Source organism: Chionomys nivalis, chromosome 22 (assembly GCF_950005125.1).
Source record: "Chionomys nivalis chromosome 22, mChiNiv1.1, whole genome shotgun sequence".
NCBI lineage: Eukaryota > Metazoa > Chordata > Mammalia > Rodentia > Cricetidae > Chionomys > Chionomys nivalis.
The window spans coordinates 12,041,029-12,056,390 of NC_080107.1; the positions used below are offsets into that span (position 1 = coordinate 12,041,029).

A 15,362-nucleotide genomic window follows, 5' to 3' on the forward strand; every position below is an offset into this window, starting at 1 on the left:
AAAAATGGCCAATGTCTGTTAAGTGGCCCTGCTTTTTAAAGGATAAGGATGTTTTAGGATAAGCTTTAGGGTGGTATGTGCCCATCCTAGTGTCTCACTCTGTAGTCATAGAAAAATGAAGTTCACAATGATATCCCAACCAGGAAGTTGAACCATGCATTCTGCTAGCTAACAAGGAAGGACAATAAATCAATACCGCTTGCCAAGATTTTTCAACAAAGTGGCGAAGACCCAAAAGACGCAGAACATTAGCTTTTTACCCTGTGACATAAAACTGCTGAGTAAATTAAATTTCATTTCAATACAATGTTTTCAGAATACATACTTTTAACAATACATGCAAAGAATAAATAAAAGATCACCATGCCTTTGAAATCTTGCGAATGGTTAAAAAAAAAAATCAGTGTTATCACTTAGAAAAGGTTAACCTAAAAATGCAGCGGAGAATGTAGTAAAGAAATACATAACTCCACCTAGGCTAGCTGATTCAGACATGGAAGTGAAGTCTGGGTGATGCTAGTCTAGATGTCAGGAGACGGCAACGTCCCCACCTCTCATTCTCTCATTACAGATGGCTGTGAGTCACTATGTGGTTGCGGTGAATTGAACTCAAGACCTTGGGAAGAGCAGGCAGTGCTCTTAACTGCTGAGCCATTGACTTCCCTACCTATGGGTGTCAAAAAGATAAATCATACATCTGAGTTCCTAGGCTGTGAATTCTGAGGTTCATCGCCCCCTCGGGGTAAGGATTATTCTGGACACAGATGAAAGAATAAGTTTAGAAAACATCAACAGTCTCCGGGTTGTTTTTCTCTTTGTTTATATGAACAGCAAGACACTGACCTGCAGGACGTAGAGTATGAGGACGGTCAGCCCAACCCAGCTGTGCAGACTATACATATGGGGGATGCTTCGGACGTTGTGGTAATCAAATACGGCCACGATGGAGATGATGGCAAGGATGGCGGCCACGGCATTTAACCCCGCGTGGATGGATTTCATCAGGAACTTGCTGCACTTCCAGGTCCATGGCAGTCTGTACACAATGATGGCTAAGGAAGCAAAGTGTTTTAGAAATCAACACAAAGCAAACCATTTGACCGGCTGAACAGTTTCTTTTCAGGGACTTTTCCCTTGGTTTCTGCTTCTCCCAGCCTCCCCTTCTCTCTGCTCTCCTTCTCAGTCTCCCATGCCATGTCACTCCTGAGTGTGAGTGCCCCAAAGAAATAGATGCATCCATTCCCCAACACACACCACTGTTAGCCCACCATTTATAGTAGCCCAAATGTCTGTCACCAATACATGGGATAGTAAGAGATCCGTAATACGGGATGTCCTTCTGTATGTGTGTTGCTTTTATTGGTTGATGAATAAAGTTGTTTAGGCCAATGGCTTAGCCAGGTGGGAAATCCAAACAGAAAGAGAGAGAGAGAGGGAGCGAGAGAGAGAGAGAGAGAGAGAGAGAGAGAGAGAGAGTAGGCAGTCAAGGAGACACCACGTAGCTGCCAAAGAAGAAAGATGCCAGAACATTACCAGTTAGCCACAGCCTCCACTGATACATAGATTAATAGAAATGGGTCAGTTTAAGATGTAAGAGCTAGCTAGGAATACACGTAAGTCATTGGCCAAACAGAGTTGTAATTAATATAATTTCTGTGTTGTTATTCGGGTCTGGGCAGCTTGGAACAGAAAATGCAGTCTTGATTTACAGATCGGCACTACAGAATAATACACACTGAATACAGTGAATTGCTTTATATATACTTCTCAGAATATATGCTAAAATCCAGTAAAAAGCCTTAAAATATTTTAAGTGTCCACATTAACCAGCACACAATTAACCTTTCGTTAATTCGTCACGAAGACAACAGAGTGCCCCTCTCCACCTGTTCAATCCATGTCAGGAAAATTCTATTTGGAAACGTGTGACAGATTGAAAATTCTGAAGACTACTTCCGTGGAAGATGAGCCCCACTCCATCAGTTGTGGGGCACGTACTTTCTTCATTCCAGGAAGTAAGGAAAAGGAACCTGACACCATCAAAAGCCAGTATGTTTTGGATATATTAAAATTTCTTAGGTTGGGGAGATGGCTCATGGTTAAGAGTATTTACTGCTCTTACAGAGGGCTCAGCTTCAGTTCCCAGCACCCACATGGTGGCTCACAACCATCTGTAATACACGTTTTAGTGGCTCTGACACCCTCTTCTAACCTCCTTGGGTGACAGCCATGTATATGGTACACATACATACACACACACATGCATACATACATATACACACATACAACAAACATTTATACACACAAATGAATCTAAAAGAAAAATTTTAAATGCCTTAAGATCATAAAAACTTCTGAGAGCAGAAACACACCTGAAACCAGAAAAATAGATGAGAATGCAGTCTCGCTAAAGGTTTCATTGTAGGGTACCACGAGTCCTATCACAACACCTGACAGATCGCCCCAAGAGGACAGCATTTCTTTTTCTTGACCCAAACTCCAAGGGATTGTTTCTTACTGGTCAATGCTTATGGAGATACTTTATAAAAATCTTGATTGAGGGCTGGTCAGGTGGCTCAGAAGGGCAAAGCACTTGCCACCAAGTCTGATGACCTGCACTTGATCCCCAGAGCCCACAAATTGTCCTCTAATCTGGACCACTGTGCCCTGGCACACACACGTCCACACATACACACACACAGAGGCTAAACAAATATAATAAAATCAGATGAGGATCATATGAGGACATGGAGACCCATTGGCTAGTTATGTCTAGACTCGGTGACTCTCCTCAGCCCAGTTACCACAGTACCTTAGACTTCTGCAGCTAGCTCAAGGTACTTCATTTCATCTCAGCATGTCCATGTCCTGCTATTTCTCTCCTGTGTCCTAGGCCCTAACACAGCCTCACAGTACGAAGATCCATGAATGTCTTCCAAAGTCTCACTTTGAGCTAACTGTAGATTCGCACGTTAACTGTGAGAACACATACAGAAAGCTCTCAACCCTCTCCCATCAGGTCCTCCAGACATCTCGCTCACTCGGGACATCACAAACAGGACACTGGCATCAACGTGACTTACGACCCCGATCCAGGTTTCTCCAGCTCGACTTACTTCTGAGAGAGACCCACAACATTTTTGAAAGTAAACAAACACAAAGCTCTCCCAGCAAACTGACCAAAATCTAGAAACCAAATTAGTGTCAGCTCAAACACCAGTTTACTCTCCTCCTGCCTTTTCTCCTTTACGGATTTAGGGACACACCTCGTATAATCATGGGGAGTAGACGCCCCTACCCCATGACTCCGTGGCCCTTAGTCTACAGCATGAGGTCTTTTACAATCTGTGTGATCTGAGAATAGTAAAATTAGCTAAGTGAAAACGTACACTGTGGAAAGACATAAAAGCACTGGAGATAAAACTCAGTGATATATATATGGAGCACTTGTCTAGCATGTACAAGGTCCTGGGTTTGGTTCCCAGCACTGGCAGGGGGAAGAGAGATGGGGCAATTCCCTGGTTTAATGTCATTTAACACATACACACACACACACACGCACACACACACACACACACACACACACACAGAGTTTCGACTGAACTTCCAGAGAAGCATTTTATTCTTCCCAGTACTACAGACAACACAGAAGAACATGCCAAAACTTCACATAAAACTGAAACTGACCTCATGCTACCACCTCCTGGCTCAAAACTTGAGTTTTAAACCATCTGCATGCACGCAAAAGTGTGTTTGTTTTATGGGTTGATTCTTTGTTTAGAACAGGTTCTCACTGTTATTCCCCAGGCTGCTCTTGAGCTCCTGACCTCAAGGAATGCTCCTGCTTCAGCTCTCAGGTGGTAGGTAGTTTTAAACTGGCTGCACACTAACGTCCTTTCTCCAGGAGTGACAGCAACTGAGAATATTTAACCCTTCGCTGATGGCTGTGGTTACCAGCAAAGCTCAGATGATTTTCCTAGGGGGAAGGTTCCAGGCAATCCTGAAGAGGGATATGTGCTTTTGCCACTGATCCAAATGGACCCGGACAATCATCATTTCTGAGTCTTTGTGGTTCTTTTCCGTCTCTTCTATTGCTTCCTCTCCAGTTAGAATTCTCATCAGCTATAAGTTCTAGCTTAATTTTTTCTTATGTTGTCCCTAATCTTAATGTATGTTATCTATGTGGTCAGGACACAGGGGCTTTGTGTGTGTGTGTGTGTGTGTGTTATTTTCTGTGTGGTTAAAAGGATTCCTTACAGTTTTCATGATAAAACAAGTGTTTTTATAAGCTTGAGAACCCCGTAGCCAGTTAGGGTCCACCCTTCACAGGCGGCTGATGTGAAGCCTTCCTGCGAGGGACTGACTCAAGGGGTTTTCCACATCTGTCCAGGCTGCCCGGAAACTCTGCTGCATGGCTAAGAGTGTTCAGAAGGCTCTCTGGATAAGTGAAGGATGGCCGGGAATGATGTATTCTCAAAATCTGTTTACACATTTCCAGAAATATATAAATATCCAAAATACCATAAGTTTAAGCAAAACTGGGTGATCTTAAAAAATCAGACTACATATTTTTTCAACAAGAAGCTACTCGCAGCAGCTGTAAAACTGCCTAGAGGGTAGACGGTTCCAGCTCTTGCTCTCCATAGCAGCCTGGACTCTATTCTTGAGATTCGGTGAGAAGGAAAGAGAGAGGACAGGAGTGGTGTGATGCAAGGATTCTGCTGGTGGCTCTGACCTGAAGGGCCGTTCCCTCCAGGAAATGAGGGGAACATGAAATGCACGAGAAAGACACTTTCGAGAAGAAAAGCAATAGGTGGGAGAACACAGTACTATAAAACAGGAAAGGGGAGGGGAAGCTCATAACTGCATGTTATTCTTCCTAAGTCTATCAAGATGGAAATACAGCCAAGTTATTAGAAAATTTATTAGAGCCTAGTTGCATAATTGAAACTCAGGGATATAAGAAAATGCACATTCTGTAGGAGGTGATCTCCGGATTGACGCCAGCTCTCCTCCCATCTGCAAGTGCAAGTGTGTGTCCCGTGAAAAGCTTGAGTCTGTTAAACTGAGATCAGGTAAGGATAGAGGACTTAGGGGGCAGATGAGTCCCCAGACATAGAAAATATCCGATCATAGTTCTTCTATGCTTAAACCTTGTGACTCATGAAGGAAGAAACATGTCTACAAACATGTCGTGTGCCTGTCACATATTGGGAAGTCACAAAGTATCAGTGAAAAAATATTAACAAAAAAGCAATTAATTCTGCATTCTCAAAACATAATAGACTCTCATGTTTGTTTTGTTTTTCAATTTTACTTATTGATTTGTTTATTTTGGTTTTTGAGACAGGGTTTCTCTGTGTAGCCCTGACTTTCCTGGAACTCACTCTGTAGACCAGGCTGGCCTTGAACTCACAGAGATCCACCTGCCTCAGCCTGGGATTAAAGGCGTGCACTACCCCTGCCTGTCTCTTTCCATTTTATTTTTAAAAAGTAAGATATAGCTGGATAGGATGGCTCCCACTTGCATTCCCAGCACTGAGAGGTTGAAGCAGGAGGATTACTGTTAGTTCTAAGCTAACCTGGGCTACAGAGTGAGTTCCAGGCCAAATTGAGTTACAATGAGATCCTATCTCAAAAAAAAAGTAAGACATAGTTGAAGATTTGAATATATTTAGAACATACAACATGATCTTTCGTTATGTATTAAGAAATGGTTAGGTTAAAGTACCTAACATACCAGTTTTTGTTGCAACAGGTCCTCTTCTAATTTCTATTTATTTGTGTGTGTGTGTGTGTGTGTGTGTGTGTTTGTTCATGTATATAAGCTGGAGGACAACTCTCAGAAGTCAGTTCTGCCACTGTATGGAATTTGGGGATCCGATCATAAGCTTGGCTGCAAGCGCCTCTACACACTGAGCCGTATCACCAGCCCAAATCCTCTTTTAAAAGTATAAATTGGGAGCCGGAGGAGTGGATCAGGATAATGTGCTTCGTGTACAATCATAAGGACTTCATTCTGGGCACTGGGATTGGGGGCAGCTCCCGGGGGCTTGCTGTCCAGCCAGTCCACATTAATCGGTGAGTTCCCGATTCAGTGAGAGACCTTACCTCACAAAATAAGGTGGAGAATGACAGAGAAAGATACCTGAAGTTGACCTCCAGCCATATATGCACATACACACGTAAGTGCTCCAACACATATGTGTGCACATAGATACCACATATACATCAATAAAATGCACAGATCAAAATCTCAAGGCAAACCACACTACAGACACAAATGCTAGTTCATATAAGATCAAACGTGGCTTCCAAATAAGTAAAAAGGCATTTTTGCTCTTGGGCCCACTTAACAGTAAGTTAAGAGTAAGCCACTGAGTCTGAAGCGCATGGGGATTTGAAATCACTTATGCAGTCTCCTTAAACACGGTGGGCCTTTACGCTTTCCTTCCCACTAGAATAAAGTATTATTTTCCCTCTGACATTTTCAGAACAGCATCACCCATCCCTAGAACTCATTTCTCTGTGTACCCTGTTTACCAGGTCCTATACAGAGGGCCTCAGCTTTAAATGGAAAAGAGAGAGCCCTCTTTAAAATCCTGCAGTGGCTACAAACCAAAAGTTTGCAGCATGCCAAATACCAAGAAACTGAAGTGCAGAGAGTGATGTGGATGACTGGGATTTGGCTGTGAGATGTCTGAAATCATCACAAAGGCAAACGCTTCCTAGCAAATAAATGTGCAAAAAGTATCAGGGCAGGAAGAATTCATCCATTGGCTAGATATTTTTAATATTGAGGAGTGGTTTTTTTCTTTTTATATTTTACTTATCTTTATGTGTATTAAGAGTTTGCCTGTATGAATATTTGTGCACCACATGCAGGAAGTGCCTGAGGAGACAAGAAGAGGGTGTTAGATCCTCTGGAACTGGAGTTACAGGCAGCTGTGAACCCCACTGCATGGGTTCTGGGAATTGAACCCCAGTCCTCTGGAAGAGCAGACTGTACTCTTAACCACTGCGCCATCTCTTCAGCCCTGTCCATCAGTATTATATGGTGTTAGAAAATTGCCTGTATTAAATAAAGTACTGGACCTGATTTAACCTGGTTGATTGACCATGGCCAAGCTTATGACTATTCAAATGAGGAGTTGAATGGATTATCCCAGACAGTTCTAAACATTAAAGGATCAGTGGAAATCTACACTCAACTGGCCTGGAACTTGGTTTGTATACCAGGCTGGTCTTGAACTCACAGAGATCCTCCTGCCTCTGTCCTTTGAGTGCAGAGGGATGAAAAAGGTATGTACCACCACACACAGTTATAAAATACATTCTTTAAAAGAAAAATGTTACTCATCTCTAACTAAATCAAATGGAAACAACTTATAGAAAAGACACAACTACCTTCCTTCCTTCTTCCTTCCTTTCTATTCTAAGGATGGAACCCAAGACATGCTAAGTACGGACTCTACCAATGATCTACATCGCCAGCCCACTGCTCATATTTTAATGTTTTATACAGTATTTGGAATACAGCAGCTGCTTAAAATACACACACACACGTACATGCAATTCAGGGCATGGTGGCACACACCAGTTGTCCCAGCACCCAGGACACAGAGGCAGGAGGATCACTGCATGTTTTAGGCCAGCTTGGTCTATGTAGTGAGTTCTAGGAAGCCAGGGCTACAAGGTGAAACCCTGTCTCAAAAACAAACAAACAGGCCGGGCGGTGGTGGCGCACGCCTTTAATCCCAGCACTTGGGAGGCAGAGGCAGGTGGATCTCTGTGAGTTCGAGACCAGCCTGGTCTACAAGAGCTAGTTCCAGGACAGGCTCCAAAACCACAGAGAAACCCTGTCTCGAAAAACCAAAAAAAAAAAAAAAAAAAACAAACAAATACCAGTCAACTAGACGGGATAGTGCGCAAAGAAACGGAATGAACAAGAGAGGAAACTGAAAAGCGCAAAGACTGTCATCGCTAGCTTCTCATCTTTCAAGGAGGTTTCCATGGGAAAGAAAAATACTGGGAGAAAGACTTCTAGTTTGTCATGGTTAAAGGGAAATTGCCGAAGCTGGGCTAGGAACGGAAGTCCAGACAGAAACCCTCGAAGGCATCTGGAGGATATAGATTAGAACTTGGGAATTTTGTTCACCACCACACTGTTGGGGGTTGTTTCATGGACTTGTTTAATTTTAGGTTGAACTAGGTTTTTTCTTTTAAGACATTTTTACTTTTTTATTATTTTATTTATTTTTTTATTTCACGTGGCCGTATGTCTATGCAAGGGTGTTGGATGCCCCAGAACTGGAATTACAGATGCCTGGGAACGGCCATGTGGGTAGTGGGACGGGAACTGAACTCCTGAAGAACATCCAGGGCTGTTCGTCTTGGAGCCGCCTCTCTAGCCTCTATTATTTTTAATTACGTGTGGGCATGTGCACGTGAGTGTGGATGCCCACAGAGGCCAGACGAGTTGGATCCCTCAGGAGCTGCGGGTATAGGCCACCTGATGAGAGAGATTGCTGGGACCCAAACTCAGGTCATCTAGAAGAGCTCTTAACCGCTGAGCCGTCTCTTTCCAGGCTCCTTGAACCAGGTTTTAAATATCTGCACTCCCTTGGGAAAATGGGTGCCTCTGGCAGTTACAGGCTGGCATCCCCACATAGCCACACTCTGCTGCTGCTAAGTGGAAGCTTCTGCTTTGCCAGGCTTCTGCATGCCGGTCCTCAGCTCTCCATGCAGCACCATGAGGATGTCACCCGGTGTTACGGGTCCTCATAAAAGAGTCGCTTGCTACCAGTGAGATCAGGTAATGCCACTTATAATAAAAACCCCTGGCTGGCGATCCATGTCTATACTTTGAGGGACAATGAAAACCCCATAAATGCTTGATGAGAATGGCAATACTTTGGGTTTCCCAGAGAGCAGCTGTCATTGTTTTATCTTGTGTTTGTTTCCCGAGGCGAATTACCACAAACTTAGCAGTTTGAAAGAACCAAAACTTGGAGTCTTCAGAAATGGCTCAGTGGTTAAGGGCACTTGCTGCCCTCACAAAGGATCTGGGTTCAGTTCCTGGAACCCACAGAACAGCTCACAATGTCTGTAATTCTAGTTCCAGGGGATGTGAGACCTCTTCTGACCTCCTGAGGCACCAGGCATGCACATGGAATGCATATATGTAGGCATGCAAAACTCTCACATACATAAAATAAATAATTACAAAAGAAGAAGAACCAAAATCTGGGCCAGCAACATGGGCCAATGGCTAAAGGAGCCTGCAGCCAAGCCTGATCTCCTGAGTTCAATTCCCGAGATCCACATGGTGGAAGAAAAGAGCTACTCTCATGAGATGTTCTTTGACCTCTCTGTGCGCACACACACACACAAATAAAGGTATAATTTACAACATTTTTTTTCCCTCAGATCTGAAGGGCAGGAATTCAAGATCAAGGTGTTGCCCAGGTTGGTTCCTTTGGAGGATCAGGGAAAGAGTGCATTGCAACATTTTCTTGTAGCAGCTTGTCTCTTAGTAAGCTACCCATGGTTTATGATGCTCCCCAGCTTGCAGACACAGCAGGCCAATCTCTGCCCCTATCCCCCCCATGGCCTTCCCTCTGAGACTTTGTCTCTAACCTCCTTCCCCTTCCTCTAAAAGGGAAGCCAGTAACTAAATGTGTATCCTCAGCCAACGATGATCTCACTTGAGGGCCTTAATTACATCTGCAAACATCCTATTTTCAAATGAGGCATATTCTCAGTACCTGGGATTAGGATTCGGATTTATATTTTGGAAGCCATTTTTCAACCACCATAAGACCCTTGCGGGGATCATGAAGATGCTGGTTCCTGTGGGGTGTGAGGGGATCCTGATCCCTCCAGCACAAGGATGCTTCCCTAGGAAAAGGAGCATGTGGCTGACTAATGGCAGCTGTAGCTAGCTTCCAGGGACTGTCACTGCCTATTGAGAAGAGCTGTAATCTCTGGTCCCTAGCCTACGGAGCGAGCCTGTCTCCTGCAGTAGTGGCTCCAGAGGCCTCTGAAATGATTGACTGGAGAAGGTCTAGAAAGGAGAGGGGAAAGGAATCATAGACTGCCGTAATGACACACATTTCAGTTCTATGGAAGGATACCCGGGAAAGTGAAGCAGTGGCCAGGAGAGAAGGGAGAGTCTACGGTGCTGGGGTTTTGTGTGTAGGGTTTATTTACTTAGCGCCTTAGTTACTTTATGTGTGAGAGTGTTTTACCTGCATGTGCGTATGTGTACTACATATGGGCTGGTCCCCTCAGAGGCCAGAACAGGGTATTGGATCTTGTGAAACTGGAGTTACAAATGGTTGTGAATCACCATGTGGGTGCTGGGATACGAGCCCAGGTCCTCTATAGGAGCAATAGATGCTCCTAACCACCGAGTCATTCAGCCAGCCCCCAAGGGTAGGTTTTTTTTTTTTCTGATTTTATTGAACTATACATTTTTTCTTGGAATTTGGTCACTTACAGCTGCATGAGGAGGGATATTCCAACTGCCTCTAATAAGCGCTCTCTCTTTCCGTTAGTCTTTTAAATGCTCTTGAATGTGGCTAAATTCTCTCACAGAAACCAACCTGAGATCGCCGTGCTATTTAATTTCTCTCCCTCCAGCTTCTGTCACAGAAGGAGCTGCACACACAGAAAGGAAGGAGTGCAGAGTTGCCAAGGCTTCTTTTCATTAGCGGAGACACCTGAACTTTCCACTTTTCACTGAAGAATCCATTCCAGCATGCTGAACCTTTACAAAGGTCAGCTGCCACTTGGAATGCTTTCGATTGTTTACTCTGCACCCTTCTCACAATGGCCATTTCTACGAGTTCCCCGCAGTGTATTTATTTCATAGGAAGCTTTTGGTTTTAGAGACACACAAAGCCTCTTCTCAACTCTTCCTCATTCTGGTCAGAGTATGGCTGGATTTCCCATTAGTTGGAGGTTTTATTTAGCATAGAGTGGTGGCACACTCCTGTAGTTGGTGGCACACACCTGTAGTTTGTGGCAAGCACATGTAGTAATGGCACACACCTACAGTCGGTGGCACACACCTGCAGTCGGTGGCACACATCTGCAGTCAGTGGCAGGCACACACCTGCAGTCGGTGGCACACACCTGCAGTCGGTGGCACACACCTGTAGTCAGTGGCAGGCACACACCTGCAGTCGGTGGCACACTCTGGCAGTTGGTGGCACACACCTGCAGTCGGTGGCACGCACCTGCAGTCGGTGGCACGCACCTGTAGCCATGGCACACACCTGTAGCCAGTGACACACACCTGTAGTCAGTGGCACGCTCTGGCAGTTGGTGGCACGCACCTGTAGTCCCAGGACTTGCAGTGCTCTAACAAAAAGATCCCTTGAGCACAGAAACTCAGGCCAGCTGAACACCATAGCAAGTGTTATTTGTTTGTTTGTTCCATAATCTGCCGGGCGGTGGTGGCACAAGCCTTTAATCCCAGCACTTGGGAGGCAGAGGCAGGCGGATCTCTGTGAGTTCGAGACCAGCCTGGTCTACAACAGCTAGTTCCAGGACAGGCTCCAAAACCACAGAGAAACCCTGTCTCGAAAAAAAAAAAAAAAGATGTTTGTTCCATAATCTGTTATACTTTAGGGATACATACATTTCCCAAAGTATATCTGGTGTGTATATGTGTACCACATGCATGCCTACAGCCTACGGAGGTCAAAAGAGGGTTAGGATCTCCTGTAACTGGAGTTCCAGATGATTGGGAGTCACCAGTGGGTGTTGGGAGTTGAGCCCAGGTCCTTTGGAAGAGCAGCCAGTGTTCTAACAGCTGAGCCATCTCTCCAGCCCCCTCTTTGTAGCTCCTTCCTTCAGCTTATTCCATTCATAAAGGTTCCAAAGGACCTGTCCTTATTCTTAACAGTTTCAAATACTATTTACTGTTTGCTAGGTGCATATGTAAAATATTTTAAACTTAAAGTAGTGACATCCCCACATCGTTTCCAAATATCCACATTACAGAATAACTCATATCACATTTTCTATTTGAAATAAAACATAGCATAGAATGCCTGCCCGCGAGGCAGTAAAATGCCCTGTGGTAACATGACTAGTCTTTGACCCATGTTTCTCTCATTGCCTCTAAAGTCAACTTCAGATGTCCCTAGAGGATGTATTATGGTTAATAGTTTCTGACTTCACAGTGGCATGAAAGCCCCCTGACTTTTTGTACTGTGCTTTGTTTGATCTATCTACTCTGATTTTGATCTGGGCAGTGGCAAAGAGCCAGCCACTCAACCACAAGGATATGAACAGCAACACTCTGCAGGGTACAGTTGCTAAGCCATGAGTTAGGTGTAGTGAATGCATCCTCAACTTGCAACTCCCAGTGGATTTACTGGGGATCCAAGACCATTCTAAACAGAAGAGCATCTGTGTTTGTTCTTTGCAGTCTTCCTACTGCTGGGCTAGGGAGTATTGTGGGCCACGGTGTGGAAGAACTAGTAAGAACACTGCATGTGTCTGCATGGACGAAAAAGGCTAGTTTACGTTTGCTGTCTGCATTGTGTGATTAATACTGGTAGCGAACCTGGGATCCTTATAAGCAGGATTGGTAACCTTGACAGACAGTGGACCATCAGCACAAATAAACTGACAAAGCTTAGGAGAGCCTTGTCTAAGAAGGGCAGATGAAAATTTCCACGATCTCCACATACTTGTTTTTACCCCAGAGTAAGTACATAGATTAAGTCCGAAGTTTCCAGAAAATAGAAATCCTTTTAGGGAAAGAGTAAAATGGATTCCAACATGAATGAAGCGTCTCAAAGTGTATTTTAGATGAAGTTTTGATTTCTTAAAAAGACCACTTTTCAGAAACCGGGCATATTGCCATAAAAGCAGAATAAGTGAAAAGCGTTCGGGGGCAACCGTGGAAAATAAGGTGTTGGAAGAACTCCTATTTCCTCGGGGACTTTAACGCCTCCGCGTCTGTTTATTCTAAAATGATGCATCTGGTGCAGACAGAGAAAAGGCTCGACAGTGCTGGTGCCTCTGCGACGGTCTTCTCTTGGGTATGTCAGGCAACACGCGCTGCCTTTTCCTCACCCACAACTACAGAATACAGTCCAAGTCACTGAAGGGTTTCCTGGTATCCAGGGCTGTTGGGTGGGGATGGAAGCCCTGAAGAGATGTTTGGGACTACTTGATTAAACACAGGTATTAACAGCTCTGGCCAAACCAAAGGGCTCCACCAGGAAGGGAAGAGTGTTTCTGGTGGCTGGAACCTTGGAACTTGGATATGTTTTTCTCAATTTAGGGTGGTGGCCAAACAGCTGGGAACTGTGCACAGAAATGGTTGGGATGCTGACCTCACACTAGAGAAGCCTCGGTAGACTGAGCGTTAGTATTTCCGTGGAAGAAGGCTGGCCACACTTGCTGGAGGCTGTAGCTTCGCTTTAAAGCGTAAGGGGTGGGGGTGGGGGTAGGGGGTGGGAGCGGGTGGTGCAACGACACAGACAGAAACATTTTTTTTTAGGAGCAAAACCAGCGCTTCTCTGTGTTTGCTTGCTTGTGGGACTTCCAATATTAGTGAAGAGGTGTCTTGTTCAAAGTCCAGGCTGGAAGTTCCAGCGCGTTGGAACCTGTTCTGAGCCTCTCCACTAGTTTCTGCGAACTAACCCCAGCATAACTGCTTTGCTTTTCTGAGTGCATTCGCAGTCACCCACCTTTTGGAAAAGTGCAATTGTGCCGCGCCACACTGGCTGAAGGTGACAGTTAAGTGGCATTTGCACAGCAACACACACACACGAAAACCGGCGGGTCCATGCTGCCCTACTGCAGCCTGCAAACCGGATCGGGGGCGGCCAGTCATCCCTCGGGGCCACGCCCTGCTCGCATCTCCCACCCAGATTTGGGGCCGCGGGCCCAAAAGAAACTCTGCCACGGAACTTTAGCCACATCAACAAGTGGAGCGAAGCCAGGCAGCAGCCGTGAGTGCTTGAGGCGCCCGGTGCTCGGGAGGAATGGACTAGGAGAGAGGGTAGAGGAGAGGACTCCTCTGGCTCCAGCTGAGGATGCTGTGCGGGCAACCGAGCTCCCCGCCTACCTCTCTGCCTCTGAGACCTGAAGTTCAAGGACAGGCCTCGACAAAGCAGCGGTTCCAGTTCCGAGCCCCTGACTGGCGCAGGCCCTCCCCGCCCACAGGAGTAACTTTCTCTGGTTTCATGGATTCAATGGAATCCCCGGTGGCGTCCCGGTCCCCATCGCGCTGTGGCCCCGCCACTCCCCCTCGAGGGCCCCAGTACCGATGCCCTGGATGAAGACGAAGCCGGTCACTGCGAGCACCGGATGCCAGTTAAACTCGAGCGCTCCGCCGTCCCAGCCAAGCCCCTCTCGATAATGCAGGACCCAGACCAGCACGAAGAGCACGGACAGGAAGCCCACGAGCAGCGCGGACACCAGCAGCCCCAGGAAGCCCCGGTAGCCCTCCATGGCCGTCAGCACCCCATGCTCCGCTAGAGACGGCGGAAGAACGCGGCGCTGCGGCCGCGGACTCGGGGTACTGGCCCGGCGGCGGGGCCGGGGCGGCGACTCCTCGGCGCCGTCTCCGCCCGAGGGGGAGGAGCTTTCTCGGGGTAACAGGCTGTGGGGCCTCCCGGGGGTGCAGCGAGCTCCAAGGCGGCACACCCCCCTCCCATACACACACACGCACACACACACACACACACGCACACACACACCCTAGTCACGCGGCCGCCGAGAGCTCTGACTGCGGTGGCTGCTACCTGGCTAAGCATCCGACCCCCCGGGGTGAGTCAGGTCTCGGTCAGTTCCTAACCGGGAGAGCTGCTTGGAGCTCAAGTCTAGCACTTCCCTTGAACTCTTCCCGCCTCGATTCCTTATTTGTGTGGTCGGCAGCGGCACACGTTCTTTGTTACCAGAGAGGAAGCAATCCTTTGGATGCGGTTAAGGCCGTTTAGTTAACGAGGATTCCTGACCCCCAGAGGATGGAGAGAAAGAACTTGGGTAACTGGTGTGGGTAGCAGTGGACTTGGTCTTATCGAGTAAAGAAGCATCTTTAGAGCCAAGATTGATAGTGGAGTTCGCGTGTGACTCCAACACTCTGAAGGCTGAGGCGGGAGGATAGCCGCAAATGTAAAACCAGTCTAGGCTACACAGTGAGTTCCAGACCAGCCTGGCTACAGAAACCTTGCCTCAAAATCAAGAGAGAAGAGAGAAAAGAGAAGGCTGAAAGCGCAGCCGAGTTGGCAGAAAGTTTGCCTCAGCATACACGAAGACTTGGGGGCAGTTCTTAAGAACCGAATAAACGGGGTGCGTCCGTGGACACCCCCGATCTTACCACTGGGAAAGTA

General features: G+C 46.3%; 1 protein-coding gene across 1 annotated transcript in view; it reads right to left on the reverse strand.

Moving 5' to 3' along the window:
- Positions 1-14,552, reverse strand: part of LOC130864873 (plasma membrane ascorbate-dependent reductase CYBRD1) — a 29,033-nt gene extending 14,481 nt beyond the window's left edge. The window contains exons 1-2 of the mRNA XM_057755701.1: positions 14,295-14,552; positions 844-1,052 (exon numbers count right to left, since the gene is read on the reverse strand). Coding sequence (XP_057611684.1) covers positions 844-1,052; positions 14,295-14,481 — 396 coding nt within the window. The 5' untranslated portion in view covers positions 14,482-14,552. The remainder of the gene's footprint in view (positions 1-843; positions 1,053-14,294) is intronic.
- Positions 14,553-15,362: the final 810 nt, after the last annotated feature.